General features: G+C 41.3%; 1 protein-coding gene across 2 annotated transcripts in view; it reads right to left on the bottom strand.

The window, feature by feature from the left end:
• The window catches only part of SBNO2 (strawberry notch homolog 2), a 125,941-nt gene that overhangs the window by 28,637 nt on the left and 79,192 nt on the right, over positions 1 to 18,112 (bottom strand). For both annotated transcript variants that reach the window (XM_089670076.1, XM_089670077.1), the window contains 13 exons: positions 16,725 to 16,842; positions 16,487 to 16,592; positions 16,173 to 16,326; positions 12,571 to 12,747; positions 9,922 to 10,019; positions 8,869 to 8,948; positions 8,165 to 8,359; positions 7,863 to 7,990; positions 7,653 to 7,784; positions 7,425 to 7,560; positions 7,179 to 7,291; positions 1,355 to 1,426; positions 617 to 725 (listed from right to left, as the gene is read on the bottom strand). In XM_089670076.1, the coding sequence (XP_089526202.1) occupies positions 617 to 725; positions 1,355 to 1,426; positions 7,179 to 7,291; positions 7,425 to 7,560; positions 7,653 to 7,784; positions 7,863 to 7,990; positions 8,165 to 8,359; positions 8,869 to 8,948; positions 9,922 to 10,019; positions 12,571 to 12,747; positions 16,173 to 16,326; positions 16,487 to 16,592; positions 16,725 to 16,842 (1,618 nt within the window). The remainder of the gene's footprint in view (positions 1 to 616; positions 726 to 1,354; positions 1,427 to 7,178; positions 7,292 to 7,424; positions 7,561 to 7,652; positions 7,785 to 7,862; positions 7,991 to 8,164; positions 8,360 to 8,868; positions 8,949 to 9,921; positions 10,020 to 12,570; positions 12,748 to 16,172; positions 16,327 to 16,486; positions 16,593 to 16,724; positions 16,843 to 18,112) is intronic.

The following is an 18,112-nucleotide window of genomic DNA, read 5'->3' on the forward strand; positions in this document are numbered from 1 at the left end:
TTTGAAAGGGATAGTGGACGTGGGAGGGAAGGGACATAGATATAGATAGAGAAGTATGAGAGGAGATAGAGATTAGGCAAGGGGATGTGGATAGGGGCAACTCGAGGGGGGGGAGGGGAGGGTGGTTGGAATGGGATAAGGTGATGTAAAATGGAATTCATGTATATGTTATGTTTTTGTGTATAAGGTTGTTCTTTTTTTGTACTGAAAAATGTAAATAAAGGATATAAACACACACACACACACACACACACACACACACACACACACACACACACACACACACACACACACACACACACACACACACACACACACACACACACACACACACACACACACACACACACACACACACACACACACACACACACACACACACACACACACACACACACACACACACACACACACTTTCCTAATCTGGTAAATTAAATTAACGGAGAAGCTACAGATAAAGCGTGTGTATATACACACAGAGCTATATTTTTCCCCTAGTTAGCTATAACCTAGTTATTTTGACATATCTACACGTACTGGTTTTTGAGTTTTATACTTATGGAGAGACAAGCCAATAGATTAAATAAAGAGTGAATTTAGTTTCACTAAAAATTACCCTGGAAGAAAGTAGCAGGGCCTCCTGGGTATCCCTGTGGAGGAGGCACATCCCTTTGTGTCTGGTTCAGGATAGCTGATAATATCTGTTCCAGTGATCTTGACCCATACTACACAGATAGAAAAAGCAATTTAACAACAGAATTTTCAAACAACCATAAAAAAACTAAATCAACACTCTAAATCACACTTGTATTTTACACATAGAATAATGCCTGCAAGAGGAGGAACACAAACAACAAGAATATAAATAACTGGCTATGGCAGAGCATTCTCTGCAGCTTCCTGTGCTGTGTTTGGACCATAGATCTGTTATTTTCCTTAGACCTAACAAAGTCAACTCCTAAATGTAAATCCAAGTTTAGTAAAATGGAAAAAACACAAAACACAAAAATCAGAACAAGGGACCTAATGTACAGTCATTAGATGTGTCCCTTTGTGCTTCTGCTCTGCTGCTGTCTCCTTTATTAGCTTAAAGCCTCTTCCATCGATTCCCCTACTACTGCAATCTTCATGTGGGGTGGGGTTGATAGAAGCTTCTATGAATGATGGGGGTGGGCAGAAAGGGTAGGCATAGTCAGGCACTCTTGATGAGTGCCTGTCACACCTCCCTCAGCTAACAGAAGGCTGCAGCATATCCTACTGACTTGTAAGTAATGTCCATTGTGCTGATTTTTTTTTTTTTCACTAAAATTAGGCTTTAAGTAAACAGCCCATTATGAAGAGCAGTCCCACTAACCTTGTTCTCAAAGTTGTACTTGCTGAGATCTCTGGATTCTGTGGCTCTCCGGTCCCCATGAGTAAGTGCACCCTGTTTAAACAGATTCCATTAGGTGATGTAATGAGAAGCAGAACAGAATCAGAAGAATTTTGACTTACCTGTAAATTCCATATCCTGGAGTACAGTAGAGGACACAGGCAACTTATTCATACACCATGAGTTATAGGCTCGTACCTTCAGGTGACTGGACACCAGCAAGCTTTTAAAGAGATATCCACTGGGGTGCCTTCCATATAACCCTACTCCATTTCATGAGTCCTCTGTTTCGGGGCAGGCAATGCAGATCAACAAGGAGAATTTATGAAGGGTGTCCTGTGTCCTGTACTATACTTCATAATACTGAATATACAAGCAAGTCAAAATTTCTCAGATCTTAATTACTCAGTACAGGACACAGGTGATTTATTCATACACCATGGGACGTCTCTAGGTAATGAATACAAGGGTAGGCAAAGGAAAGTGTGCCAACAGGCCAAAAAAACAAGAGGGGTTAAAGGCCCATGTTCAAGCTGCTGCAAAAGATTTGACAACCACCTAGTAAAACTTTTAAAAAGTATGGACAGAAGATCAGGTGGCAATGTTACATAGTTGGGCAACAAAGGCTTGGTGCCTAAAGGCACAGGATACTCCAACAGATCTGGTGGGTTGGGCGTGTAACAGCGCAAGAAGAGGTTTTTAAGACCAGACTTTTGTAGTCAAATTCCTGATTCACCATGCAATGGTGGATTTTCAAACAAGGTGACCCTTGTGAGGACCAGAAGAAAGAACAAATAAGGAATCTATTTGTCTAATGTAAACAGTAGCTTTTAACACCTTCCCACCCGGCCTATAGCAGAATGATGACCAGGCGGGACACAGCTTGTTGTGACTGGGCGTCATATGATGTCCTGTCAAAACAAGCCGCTTATGCGGCCACGGGGCCGTGCAGCAGCGCGATCTGTCAGTGGCTGTGTCCACGGGACACAGGTGATGACATATCGCTACACCAGCCCGTTGCCAGTGTCATGTGACCAATCACAGCAGATCACATGTCAATTGTATACAATGGATGGCTTCCTGTCATGCCATCCATTGTAAATAATTATGTTGTTAGCTGTGACTGGTCAAAGCAGTCACATGATACAGACAGGGCCAATCACAGCCCATCTGTATCATGTGATGAGCTTTGCCCAATCACAACTAATCACAACAAAAGACTGAATGAATCAGTTTCATTCTGGAACGATGATTGCAAATATCATTGAAATACATTGGTGTTAGCAATCATAATGTGTTAAAAAAAAAAAAAAAATCCTGATCACTTGCCCAGAGTAGTTTAATGTTACTATGGTAACACTGTATTGCTTTAGTCACAGTGTGTTGAAAAATAGTAAAAAAACCAAAAAATAATGTAATAAAAAAATCTGAAAAAAAAAATTATTATTTGCATTCGTTTGTATATGTATGAGATGGGTCGTCAGTACATCAGGATTGATCCTTTCTCCGATATATATATATATATATATATATATATATATATACACCTTGGTTTGTGGACTCTAACTTTCCTACAGACTTAATAATATATACTAATTTGGGGTATTTTCAAATGTAGCAGAATACATTTTGACCTAAATTTATGAAGAAATTTTATTTATTTGCAAAATTTTATAACAGAAGTGAAGAAAAATGTTTTTTTTTTTCAAAAGTTTCAGGGTTATTTAGCAAAAAAAAAAAAACTCAGTGGTGATTAAATACCACCAAAAGAAAGCTCTATTTGTGTGAAAAAAATAATACAAATTTCGTATGGGTACAGTGTTGCATGACTGCGCAACTGTCATTCAAAGTGCGACAGCGCTGAAAGCTGAAAATTGGCCTGGGCAGAAAGGGGGTAAAAGTGCCCGGTATTGAAGTGGTTAAATACACTCTAATGGCTCTGACTACTTACAGAAAATGTAGAGAATTCCTATGGATGCTTTAAGCAGCGTACAAGGATGGCAGAACAATGAAAGATGATAAATGAGGCTGATGACTGCCCTTTCAGGGTGCTAACAGCTAGATTAAGGTCAAGACCGATTTGAAGGATGGCCAGAATGTGAGGCACAGAGTAATCTCTGGGTCTGAACTGATTGCGCTCACACCAGGCAAAGTAAGATTTCCAGATTTGTTAACAGATCTTCCTGATAGTGGTAGGAATCACAGACTCAGAACCCCCTCAATCCTTTAAAACCTGGGTTTCAATGGCCATCTCTATCCCTTAAAACCAGAGACTGTGAAACAGGGTGGAATAGAGGACCTTTAGATAGCAGATCTGGCCTTTTGGGAATAGGCTAGGGGTTGTCTGTAGAAGTCTGAGTATGTCTATGTACCAGGGTCATCTGGGCCAGTTCAGTGCCAGTAGAATTACTGTCTTCTTCTCTTGCTCTATTTTGTGGAGCAGGTAAGGCATAATGCTTAGTGGGGGGAAGGCATAGATTAGTCTGAACTGAGAACAGGGGGTAACTAGAGCATCCAAAACAATAGGATTCTTGGTTCTGGCTACAAACAGCGGTAGTTTGTCCTTGTATCTGGAAGCTAGGATGTCCACATCTGGAGTTACCCATTTTTGGCATATCAGATTGAACACGTCTGGATGAACTTCAGTAGGTCACAGAAGTGCAATTCGTTCTACACTCCTGTGACCCATTTTCAGCCGACAATGGGCTAAAATCCGCTGTGGGCTGATGCCACTCAGCCCTTGGTCCAAGCAATGTTGGCTAATATAATCCACCTGCAAGTTGTCCACTCCTGGGATGTGGACTGCAGAAATCACTGGGCAGTGAATTTCTGTCCATAAGAAAATCTGGTTCCTTTCCTCCAAAGCAGCCAGGCTCCTCTTGCCCCCTTGATGGTTGACATATAGTATGCCAATGTGTGGTATTGTCTGAATGCATCTGAACTGAATGTTTCTTTAGAAGGGGGTTCCAGTGCTAAAAGGGACACCGGACAGCCCTGAGCTCCAAGATGTTGATAGGGAGTTTGGATTCTTCTTTCAACCATGTTCCCTGAACTATCATCAATTGGAAGACTTCACCGCAGCCTGATAGGCTGATACTTTCATCTGTTTTAAGAACTTTCCAATTGTAGGAAAGAAAAGATTTTTCCCTGTTAAAATTAAAGTGGTGATCCACCAGGACAAGTTCTTGTTTGGCTGAATAAGAGCATGGGTAGGTCCATGAAAAGGGCCCGCTTACCCCATGCTGATAGAATGTTTAGATGAAGAGTTCTTGAGTGGAATTAGGCAAAAGGTACTGCCTCAAAGGAGGCCAGAATTAGACCCAAAACTCTCATGGCACATCTTACTGCACTTGGATCCCAGTTTCTGAGCAAGAGATCTTCGAGAAACTTTTTTTTTTTTTTTTTTTTTTAAAAAGACCTTTGCTTAGGATATATCTAGGATTAGATCAAAGTATTCCAAGCATAAGGAAAACTGGAGAGCAAAATTTATTGTAATTGATCACCCAGCCAAACACCTGGAGCGGCTGAATTGTCTTTTGAACATTTGCTGAGAGTTGCAAGGACAAAAAAAATCTCTCAGGATAAGGTTGTCTAGTGGCCAAGATTTGTGCTGAAAAGAAGTACTGCACTTAAGGTTTAGAAGTTGAAGCCTGCTTAGAGCATACAGGTGCTCTGCATTTAGATGCCTAGAGGCTACTGATAAGGACAGTTTTAGTACTTCTGAGGAAGCAAAAACCTTCCCACTGGTTACCTCTTTTATCAACTGGTCAAGTGCCTCACCAAACAGATGTCTTCCCTGGAAGAGCATACATATGAGGCGCCTTTACAGGCAGTTTCTTCTGTCCAAACTTTTAGCCATAAGATTCTAAGCATATGAATGGAGATTAGAGCCATTCTGAATATTTGTTTTAGAACTCATGTATTCCAGGACATCTACACAAAAGAGAAGAATATAAAAGATGGGACTCTGTTAAATACTCCGCTGGCCTTATTTCTGCCCATTTGCCGTTGCTACGTCTGTTACATAACCCGTTGTTCCCTCCAGGCCGGGACAATCCTAGGCAATTTTCTTGGTGGCAAACACATGGTTTTTATGATGTACATTCGTTACTATCTCCTACCCGAATACTCACCTTTGAAACTTTGTGCTCTTCTTATAACATCCCTTTACGGGAACACTTTGGCTACCTTCAACTCCGTCACTTTATTAATACACTATTACGGATGCACTCGGGACCTTACCGTCTAACCCCCTTTGAAAGCCAGTGCAGACATAGACCCCATGCTCCGGGCCTGATCTCTTTGGTCTACTCTTCCATTATTTCCTATAGAACCCCTCTGGTCTGTTCCTATCATCAACGTTGGCAGTCGGAACTTGGAGGGACTTTGGACCTACAGGATTGGCAGACCATGACCCAAGCACTATCTAAATGTTCTAGGAACGTCATCATTCTTGAAAATGCCTACAAAATTCTTTATTGATGGTATTATACACCTGCTCGTCTAGCTAGTTTTATTCCTACATACTCTCCGGAATGCTTTCGGGGGTGCCAACAAGTGGGTACTATGGTTCACATCTGGTGGACTTGCCCTAAAGTTAGCAGATTGTGGATTAGGGTTTATGCCCTTCTCCACACTATGTTTCACGCAGACAAAGCGTAACCCGTACGAAGCGCTCCTATTTAAACCATTGGAGAGCCTTCTTCGCCCTGAACGGCAGCTGGCATCATATTTATTTATGGCTACTAAATTGACAATCGCGAGGGCCAGGAAGACTCCTCTCCTCAGCTTCGAGGCTGTCAAAAACCGGATGAATTTCATAATGGTCAGTGAAAAATTGACGGCTATACTGTTGGATACCCATCCAAAATTCCTGCGGGTATGGCGTCCCTGGCTGGATACAGCCCAGCCTTCGAGATTTGACCAGTCCCTTTTGTCGATACGAGGATCGATTCTGCTGCGTCTGCCCTAGAGCCCTTTTGTGATTGTCCCTGTCTTTTTTTTTTTTTTTTTTTTTTATGTTTGTCCTCGTCTTTTCATTGATGGCTTCTCTCTATTCTTCTGTCCACTCTGTCCCTATGCCAATTGTAATGATTGTGTTCATTGCTTTGAGTGCTACATCTGCAATGCTACCTAGGCAACCCGGACTCCATTGAGAGCCCAATGTCTGGAATGTATTGGAATATATATTAACCTCTGGAAAGGCTTCCCTTCCTGCCTCTCCTGTTTTCTATGCGCTGATATAGCAAAAACTTCTCTTAGAGTTTGCATTGTCATTGACCTCCAATTGTTTGCTCATTACTTCCCCCTCACTCTCCTTCTATTTTTTTTTCTCTACCCCCTTTTTCCCTTTCTTCTTTTTCAAGGCACTAAAATATTTAGTTTACGCTTATGCTCCTACCAGTACATATTCTGAAATGTTTCTCAAATGCCCTGTATGTCACATAAGTTTTGGTCAATGTATATGCTTCTTGAATGTTTGTTTATCTCTGCTTATTCTATAATAAAACCCTTTGTAAAAGAGAAGAATATAAAAGAAAAAGTAAAAAAACTCTGGGAAGGAGAGGAGGCCCATCACCTTCAGACACTAGAAAAAAATTGGGGACACACAGATTCTCATGCCCCAGTGGGGTGTGTCCTTAAAAGCTTGCCAGTATGCATTCACCTTGAAGGTTATGAGCCTATTACCCATGAGCTATGAATAAGTTGTCTGTGTCCTGTACAATAAGAATTTTCTATTTTGTTTGAACAAAATCTATACTCTATTATACTGTATACAGGATTACAAAATATATACTGTACTTACCAAGCTCTCCAGTCTCTTAGCCACAATAGAAGCAAACCTCCTCTCTCCAGCAAGTTCTGATATGAGAAAAACGTATTCAGGAGCAGATACCTGGTTAGAGCGGTGAGTACGACCTAGAAATCATGGGAAGATGGTTTTATTATAGCAAGAGAGACTATGAACAGGGACACAGACGGAAAGTAATAATAAAACAATTAATATGGAGATATTAATTTACCAAACCATAAAAAACCATACATAACTCACCAAACTGTTGTATGGCTCTATCAGCACTCCACGGCAGTTCCAGTGTCATGTGTACCCGTCGACGTTGATTTGGTACTCGCCGGTCAGCTTGTAGTGAAATACCTGAACTCGACGCTTCAGAAATAATTGCCACCAGCTTAATGTGTAACAATTAAAAAAGACAACGCATCACTAAAGTGGAGATCAAACTATAGATTATCAGTATAGCAGAATGATACGTAACATTACCTTGCTCCCATTCATAAAACGTTCCTTTTCCCTTAAATTGACATTATCTATCGATAAATTCTGCTCAGCTCGGGATTCAAATCCAAGAGATCCATCACTACGACGAACCACACGACCTTTCCTGCCAGTCATCTAAGGAACAGAGACTTACATGACTCTTAAAAAAAATGGAAGGTTATGGCATGTTTTAGGATGACATAATAAACATACCTCAGCCACTTTTTCTGGACCTCCAAACTGATCTATAAGCATGTCCAAAGTGTTAAGAGGCAGCTCCTTGCCTAATTCTTCCACCTTGGCCAGAAGATCCATCTTCATTTGTTCAACCTGTTCTGGGCCTACGAAAAGATAAAAATAAAGTACAGAATTTCACTAACCTATAAATTTCTAAAACTCCTTCACCAAGGCATGTGACCCTTGGACCCTTTTAAGTTGGACACTACTGACATATTCAATTTTATTTGTGAAAAAGCAAAATGCTATAATGAAACAGATTCCCATTATGTTCTTACCACGGTCAGGTATTGTCAACCCATTTAAGGTGTGTTCTACAAAGATGACATCATCATTATCCTGCAGGGACTCTGGGGAGGAATTAGAGTCACTGTCCAGCACGCCTTCAGAATCAGAGCTGCTTTCCTCACTGATGCGTATTAATCCAGCAAGGTCACAACGTGAAAACTTTCCAGTGCGTGGTTTACCTCGTCCTTACAAAAAAAATTGAAAAATAAATAGAAAATAGAATTGAAAACATAAAGCTAGACCATACTACACAGTATGAGGGAATAACATCTTACAAAAGAAAGTTTCGCTGATTATTCCCCCCCCCCCCCCCAACCTGTATTGGAAACTTTTTTTTTTTTCTAAAGGGAGTGGGTACCAATTTCTGAGAGGTAATCTCAGTTCCACACCTCAACCACCTGGGACACATCACTTGTACACCTGCAAGAAAGAACAGCAGGGAGCAAGCTGTGAAGCATCGGGATGTCATAGCCAGCTTTCTACAGTCAAGATGGCAGTTTTGGAAACCCAAAGACCAACGAGGAACCAGCGTGGGTGAATACAGGGGTGGATCCCTGGACTGGTAAATGTTTGCATATTAAAAGTCAGCAACAACAGTATTTGACTTTTATTTATTTTTTTTTAACTGAAGTTCCTCTTTAAAACAGAAAATTTCCACTGACAATTAAAGTAAAAACTAGAAACCTGTACTCACTTTTCCTTTTCAGCATGCCCTTCTCTCGCTTCCTCTTATTTGAAGGAAAGTGTTTCACGATCAAAGACTTAAACACACCTCTGCAATGTTAAGGAAATAAATAATTTAGTTACCAATGTTTCTACAAAAAGCTCCATATTCTTGAGATACTGTATTACAATGTACAATTTATGTACAATTAATCGGCAGTTATCTTTCATATTTGGTATACCTGGTGTATAGACAATAAGATATTAACCACTCTTTTTTATTCGCATACTTATTTCACATGTGATTAGTATTATCCTGCTCACTGTAGCTCATTATACTACAATAACCCATACAGTAATACAATGTATCATGTTCAGAGACACATCTATGTGCAGAAGGAAGGTGCGCAAAATAGACTGCATTCCCAGTGTGCACAAAACTGCATCCTTATTGTAGTTGTGCTGCAGTGTCATTCATTCCTAATAGCACTCTAACGTGCCTTGCCAAGGCCAACGTGTTTTTAGGCACCAGAACACATGGTAACAAGCCACATGTTATGGTGCTTTGAGTGTTTAAAAAAGGCACAAGCACTTCCTTGGCTTGATTTTATTGAGTGGGCTGCCCTAAAGCAGCGCACGTTGTGTATAAAATGTGCATTAGCTCATGCACTGTTGTACTTGCAATGGTGTGAACCAGGCCTAAAACGAACATTTTTTAAAAGAACATTTTCAATCATTGATGGGTCAAATCATTGTTTGTTTTATATGGTAGTGATAAGAAAATCTGAAGCAGCGAGATGCAAAATTTCTAACAGTGAATGCGATTTCGTTCGGAAAAATTACTCCACAATCAAATGTTGAAAGCAAACAAAATTTTGAACTACTTCGAATGACATTCCTCGAGCTGCCAAATGGACTTTATTTGTGCAAATGTTCATATAATTCTTGTTACAAACATTAGTTTGAAAAACTAGTGTATGTCCTTTACTTAGTCTGCAGTATTACTATGCAAAGTTATATTTTTATGCTTACTCTGCTGCTGAATATAATATTAAATGCTTTATGGCCACATTATCATACTCACTCTGCAGCAGACACAAAGTGGTCAAGATGACCATCATTTTCATCCATCACTTCCCGAGTACGAGCTTCCCCAGTGGATTGTAAACCAATTACAACGCACTGTAAAGAAAGAAAACATGTCTTTCATTAAAATTACTTCATAATACTTAAATATGGTGAAAACACTGAAGGACCAGGCTTTTCAAAAATATTAACAAGAAATCACTTTGAAAAACACCCCCCATAACATTTTTTGCTGCGGCCTCTGGGGAAAAGGCAGATAAATTGTGTAACATCCTGGACTTCATCTGTCGTTAGCTTAAGCTGAAAACAAGAGAAATTGGGGCTAATTTACACTATGTATGGCAACCAGGATTTAACCGCACTGTCAAACGCAAGTCACTGCCAGGACACACAGAAAATAGCCGTGCAGTGAGCTGCAATAAAATACAGACATGCTTGTATTTTATTGCAGTGCACCATAAAGGATCACATGTCACTGTAAAGTAATGCAGCATACCATGCAGCTGTGCAGTGACATGAATGAAGTATCACTTTTATGCACTTCAAATAAAGTTTTTAGAAAAAAAAGAGCTGAATAATGCACCACACCGCCTTCTACTGCAGTCAGATTGCACAGTTGGAATCGCTGCGGTTAAACTCTCCGATAACTGTCCGTCCAGTGTGACTTCAGCCTGTGACCAACGTCTAAGATAGTCAGCAAAAGAGAAAGGTTATGTTCACAAAAAGGCCAACCGGTTAACAGCTGAAAGTGGTTGTAAAGGCAGGTTTTGTTGTTTTTTTTAACATTAATGCATTCTCTGCATTAAGGTAAAAAAACATTTCATGTTCAGCTTCCCCAACCCCCCCCCAAATACCTGTGCCTAACCTCAATCCAGCTGTTTGCCCGTGGGCAGTGTCACGACCCGCGGTCGCCGCCACCAACAGGCGACAATCGCACAGCCGCGACTAACAGTAATATGTCACGCCCACGGCGCCAGACCCCAGACCTTCTCACCAAACTCGTGACCGAAGGGCCGGCCGATCCAAAACCGTGGTGTGACGCGCGTAACAAGGCCCCACCCAGCTGCACCCTACACAGCGATTGCCCAGCTAATGGACTACAATCGGTGCCTGCAGCCTGAATGCGCTTGTTACCGGGTCGAGTTAGTTACGCAACTAACCCTCTACTGCCACCACCACTTTTGTCGGAGACTGGGAAACTCCCATTATCAAATATACACTAGAATGATTGAAATATTGATCTATATAGTATGGCCCGCGGACCTGCTATACAGAGATATAACCAACAGTAGCGTCTCTTCAAAGGCAGGGATTCGTGAATTGCAAGTAAGCGCTTAGAAACAGTTTAACACTTTCAGAAAGAAAGATTTATTACTAAAAGCGTCAGACAGATGCAAATACATATTTACAAAGAGATGTCACAAAAATATATATATATGTATATAAAGACAGCAAAGAGATACTTAGGAAGAAGATTACAGGGTTGAGTTACTTGCCCTTAGCCTGGGTTTGCGGATCCAAGATGCAGAGCAGAAAGGTTCTTTAGTCTCCTTTTGTTACGATGTTGCTGGGAGATCTCTCTGTGTGAGTCTTGTGTGTCACAGACTAACTCCTTGACTCTCTTAAAGGTCCCTCTCCAAGGGAAGGGGGGGGGGGCTCTGACTACACGTTTTGGGAGTGGTCATAGGGAAACTCTAAACTAAATTACCAGCTTCATATCCCATGATATGAACCATACAGTTGACCTGAGGACTGTGCAATTACTCTGGTCAGTTTGATGAGTGGGCTTACATAGTTTTGGGTGACAAAAGTTACACTTCAGCAGACAGTCTGTCTCCACTTCTCATGTCTTAGGTTGTTCCACGCCATCTGCCAGGAGATAACGTTTGCCTCTCAAGAAGGGAGGAGGGTAGGAATGAGGCTGAGGAATGCCTCGAATAAACGGACAGAACACGAAAAAGGGAGTTGAAGGGGGACTCCGCTCCAACAAGGATGAGCAAGTTTGCCACAGGCAGCAGCACTGCTCTCTCTCTCTCCTCAGAATACTCAATGAGAGCGGAGAGAAATTGGCTCCTGCTGCTGTCAATCAAATAGTGAGAGGAGGGAGTGGGGGGCAGAGCAGAACCATACTGGGGTTGATTTACTACAACTGAAGCGTGCAAAATCCAATGCAGCTCTCCATAGAAACCAATCAGCTTCCAGGTTTTTTGCCAAAGATTAATTGAATAAGCTGAAGTTAGGAGCCGATTGGCTACCATGCACAGTTGCACCAAATGTTGCACTCTCCAGTGTTAGTAAATTAACCCCAGTGTGTGTCAACAGATGCATACAGAATGCCTGCACGTCTGTCCCCATAGCAAGTGCAACATACACAGAAGAGGAGAAGAAACTCACACTGCCATACATGCAACTGTCAACATGCATTTACAATGGCATACACACAGGATTTAATAGAGCCTACATGACCCAACTTAGTCCCAGCTGACTGCTGTCAAATCCCTCAGGAAGGAAGCAGGAAGGATAATTTAATTACAGGTGAATGTGTTAGCAGTCTGGATTTCATTGCATAACAGACAACAGAGAAAGCAAAAAACTTATATTTGATTAAATTTAGATTTACATTTAAAATAGTTTCACATTTACTAACCTTGCCTTTGGAAAGCTCCTGGTGAGCCAACGTAACCAGCCGCTGAACTTTAGCAGCTATACACAAGTACTTAAAGAATCTCTGATGAGATGACCAGAACTGAGCCCAAAGAGATTTCCGAGATTCCAATCCTAGCCAATCAGCCGCCGTCTGGAAAACAGTCAGTGCTTCCGCCCACTAAAAACAGATAACAATGATAATTACAATGAATGTCATCAAGAGTTCAGAATATCACATTGTGAAACATGATATACACCAAAATAACTACATCCCACAAAAGCATTCCAAGGACTATGAATGTTACAAGCAACGAATCCCCCTACAAGCTCCACAGTAGCATGTCTTTATCTTTCATAATAACTACACAATTCCCAAACTACAGATAGCAACTCACAAAGTCCTTACGCTTCATGCACACTAGTTATTTTTATTAAGCTAAAAAAAGCACTAGAAAAAAAAACTCTGGATGAAAAACGCTGATAATCATGTTTTTGTGCTGGCTTGTAGCAGCGTTTTAGTAGCGTTTAGAAGCGTTACTGTTTTATTAGCATTTTTACAGTACATGAAGAGAAAAAAAAAGCCCAAAAAAGCTGTTAGGTGCTGTTTAGTAGCATTTAGGAGCGTTCAGCATTTTTTTCTGATGGGAAAATGCTCCTAAAAACGTTACAAAAACAATTTTTTCTTCTCCCAAACGCTGAAGCTTGAAAAACACTTCCTGCATAAAATAATGTGTGTGGACATATAGGATAACACTATTGCAGCTTCTAGCAACAGAAAAAAAATGTTCATAATAGATTCTAGGAGCTTAAAAAAATGCTAGTGTGCATGGAGCGCTAATGCTCCAGCATGGTCTTATGCTATACTAAAGCAATGTCTGACTCCCTTGGCCTTAGGGCCAGTTTACACTACATGTGTTTCAGTTGCTTTTTTTTCTGCATCCAAAATGGTTGTCAATGTCATAGTTCACATCAGTGCTCTCAGTTCCAGAAAAAAAAAAAAGTAGAACAGGTTGCATTTTTCTTGCACAGAACTGTACTGGAAAGCGGAAAAAACGCATATAAATTGCACACACCAAAAATGCACTGGAACACACGTGTCCCTATTTAAATTAAAGAAAAAGAAAAAAATGAACTTGGAAGCATCAAAAATGCACCGGAACGTGACAAAAACGCACATGCAGAAACGCATCCGGACTGCGTTTCTATAGTGTGAACCGGCCCTTAAAGCGTTTCTAAATTCAATTTTTTTTAAATCAAAATACTAAATATATTATACTTATGGTGCCAATACACCAGATGAAAAAATGTTTGAAAAGCTGTCATTTGTCGTTTTTCACCCAGCTAATTGGCACAAATTAAAAATCGGTAGTAACGTTTCTGAGCCAAAAAAAATATAGAAGGAAATGTTTGGAAAACGTCTGCTCAACAGACAATAAACTGAATGTGTCTCTCGCCCATTAAAAATCAAACTGTTTGTACTGTATGTGACAAAACAAATGGAAAAACTGATTCATTTATATCCACTGAACAATTTATTGTTTGAAAATTTGCCATAACATGATGGCAATATTGCATGCTCTCACAATTGTGTGTTTGGTTTTCTAGAACACGTTCAACAATTTTTCGACTAAAGTATGACTGTCGTAACCTGCACTGTGCAATGGTATTGCACAGAGCAGCCCTGGACCTCCTCTTCAGTCCCCCCCCCCCCCCCAAGGTGCTTCCAACTCCTCCTCTTCACTGTCTGCCACATAAACCTTTTGCTATGGCGCAGATGCACAAGCTCGATCCCAAGCCGGGCTGTGTGCGTCCACAGACACACACACACAGCACAGCTCGGCTCCAACCCCGCTCCCTCCTCACAGCATCTGATTAACAGCAGCGTTAGCCAGTGGCTCCCACCGCTATCTCAGTCCCTGGGAATAGAGCGAGAGAAGAAATGCAGCCGTACACAGCACTGGATTGATTGAGGACTCAGGTAAGTATTTAGGCAGGTGGAGGGGTCATAGCAAGTTGCAAAATCTTTTTTACCCTAATGCAGGGATGCACAGTTTACCTCACTTTAAAATGTTTCTAAAATTGTGCTCTTTACGTTTAACATTCTCTGAATTAAGGTAAAAACACCCCATTAACGATTTCCCACCCTCTCTAAACACCTGCGTCCTGTATCTATTCAGCACTGTGTCGAGCTGCAGCTCTTCTCTCACCTCTTCCCACAGGCTTCACTGAGAACAGTGGGAGCAACTGGTTCCTGCTGCTGTCCGTTAAATCCAATAAGGAAGCAACGAGGGGGCCAAGATGTGCTGTGTATGGACGCACAAAGCCTAAGGTCTCATTCACACCATACGTGGAGAAAAACTAATCTAAACTGACACAGAGATTTCACTTGCAGAGACATCCATTTACATCAGTTTTCATGCACGTTTCAATGAGTTTTATATACATTGCAGATTCCTGCACAGAAAAAAATCTACAAGTGATACCAGTATTGTGATGTGAAACAGAGCACATAGAGAGCAACTGATTTAGTTGTGCCCTTGCAGAATACATGCAGGAAAACTGACGTATCAGCACCATGGTGTGAACGAGCCCTGATTTGGGAATGCACCTGCACGAGTGCCACAACAACACAGGACTTGCTATGGGGGCACTCAGAAAAGAGTGGGTCACCATAGTGACACTGTACTACTTGTGGGGGGTGATGAAGATTTTTTTTTTTTCACTGGTTGCTTTTACACCCATAAAGGATGTAAAAGCAATCATTTCTCCTTCTCTCTAGCTGCATTCTTGCAGCCATTGAGAACTACTGAGTGAGTGTGATTGGTCACAGCTTGTCACATGGTACAAGGCTGTTGTGAATAGCCTTGTACCATGTGACCTCTGTGATCATTCACAGATTTCACACATAGTAAGCAATGATGTCACACGTGACATCTTGCTTACTACACTGCATGTGATCACTGATTGGCCAATCAGTGATCACATGATCGGGAGGTCCCGTCCGACGATCGGTGTTCCACTGTGTCCTGAGGACACAGCGGGCACCGGATCGTGGTGCTGCGCGCTCCCAGAGAGTGCGCACAAGCAGGGTGCGGGGAGGCCATTTATAAACGGCCACCCAACCCTGCACTGCCACCGTCCGGCCATTTATATACAACGTCCAGACGGGAGGTGGTTAACATCACTTTAAGTGGGAAGAGTCCTCTCTTCAGAGCTGTCCTTGAAGACAACAGGAAAAAATGTTGCCACTGTTAGGGCGGCTTCACATTGCCCCGGCGTGGTCCCACTGTGCTTTGGGCAAAGTGCCACTAACCTGCGGATTTAGAGTGGGTTAGCTGTGCTTTCCCATAGACTTCTATGCTATCCCACAGTTTTGGTACATTTTCAGAAAGCGCGTCAAAGCTGTAGCATGTCAGAGTTTTGGTGCCGCAACAAAACCACAGGACCTCATGGAAGTGTATGGGAAAGTGTAGCTAACCTGCAAGAAACCTGTGGGTAAGCTGCACTTCAGCAAAAGTGCAGGGGGGCAGTTTGAAGCCGCCCTTACTGAGACAATTTTGATGCTTGGTTCATCCAACAATGTCATATTTAACTGATTCTTACCAGCTGGGCTGCTCGGTTATACATCTGTTTATAAGATTCATCTAAGGGGATTTCCTCAATTCTGAAGTTGACACCTGAGAAGCTCAGCTGTCTTGCAATGTACATGCCGCTCACTTTCATATCCATGGCAACTATCTCCATGGCACCCACACCCCTGAAAAAAAAAAGTCGAAATCCGTCATAACAAAACAAAGAGCAAAACAGAATTTTATACTAAAATCAAAAGCAAAAATATTCACGGTATTTGACAAAAAGCTATAGATTTAAGTCACCCAATGCACAAACTACTAAGCAAAGTTCTGTGAAGAGAATACCTTTTCTCAATAGCGTGCAAGAACTCATCAAAAGTGCTAAAAGACGTGCCCTCTCCCCAGATACCCAACCGACTCATATAGATCATATTCTTGGGCTCGGATGCACCTGTGATAATAGAGTTACAAGGAAAGTGAAGCTATTCAGTGAAAAATATGGACTTGAGTTGCACCAGAAAGTGTGTACGAGTTGGCTCATGTAATATTATATAAATAATGGGAAAAAGAGAATACAACACACCTGTGGCACTTGCATATACCACTCGTGCCAAAGGTAAATTGTTCTGTAGCTCTAGTACTGCACGACCCATTTTGGTGCAGGAGGCATTCTTGGCTTTGTGACATTCATCGAACACAATCTATGAAAGCAAAAGGTCAAGGAAGAAACAGAAGAAAATATGTGCCCAGTGAGCTTGACAGACAGACACACACACTTTCATAGCTGCTTATATGCATCTTTTTAGACATTGATCCTTGATCAGTTTTTGGTCAAGTGGTGCAAAAGAATATATTAGCAAGAAACAACATTGCCTGATATAGCACACAAGCAACATCATAGAACAAGATCAAACATTTTCTAACCTGTATCATATGCTTCTTATCTGAAGCAGCTCTGAGGAACATTTGATAGAGAGTGATTCAAACCTGCTATAGCACAGTTCCACAGTTATGACTGAATTGTAACATGTGTGGACACCTGACTTCACTAGGTAAAAAGTAATGATAGAAACATTGGTGAAGCGCTAGCAATGTAATACAGATATAAATGACATAAAGAGTACATAAAACAGCAAAAAATAAATGATGCATAAAAGTGAAGTGAACATACAAAGTGATGATACGATCGGATCTAATGAGGTGCTGCAAGAAGTGGAACAGGTAGACCTGTAACTATAAACGTGAACCCTTTTCCAAATGGAAAAACAATAAGCAAACCAACCTCCCCCTGTCCACATAGGGGACTGATAGTAAATATATAAGTGACCCCTCAGGGGGTAAAGAACCAGCAACTGTGGCCAATGCAATATTAAATAGTGGAATCTCTCCCGCAGATCATAATGAATGCACATGCAAAAACCATAGATGTCCAGACAGCACTATATTTCAACGCACAGGTGCACATATAAAATATAAAGTCCCAAAACCCAGAAAAACTGCAAGCAAAACACGTGGGTGCTTGTGATGGGTGATCTCCAAACTGGGTGATAGGAATCCTGAATGGCAGAAATGCTCCCTCACCTCCTGAGGGGTCACTTATATATTTACTATCAGTCCCCTATGTGGACAGGGGGAGGTTGGTTTGCTTATTGTTTTTCCATTTGGAAAAGGGTTCACGTTTATAGTTACAGGTCTACCTGTTCCACTTCTTGCAGCACCTCATTAGATCCGATCGGATCATCACTTTGTATGTTCACTGCACTTTTATGCATCATTTATTTTTTGCGGTTTTATATGTACGGTTTATGTCATTTATATCTGTATTATATTGCTAGCGCTTCACCATTGTTTCTATCATTGGTGTCACTGATATCTTCAGTGAAACCAATACAGTGATCAGTGCTAAAAAAAACAAAACAAAAAAAAAAACCAAAAAAACAGTTGTCCTTTCCATCGGAGATCCTCGGAAAT

This window comes from Staurois parvus, unplaced genomic scaffold, assembly GCF_062004578.1.
Source record: "Staurois parvus isolate SC_StPar_1 unplaced genomic scaffold, SC_StPar_1.0 ptg000086l, whole genome shotgun sequence".
NCBI classification, from domain to species: domain Eukaryota; kingdom Metazoa; phylum Chordata; class Amphibia; order Anura; family Ranidae; genus Staurois; species Staurois parvus.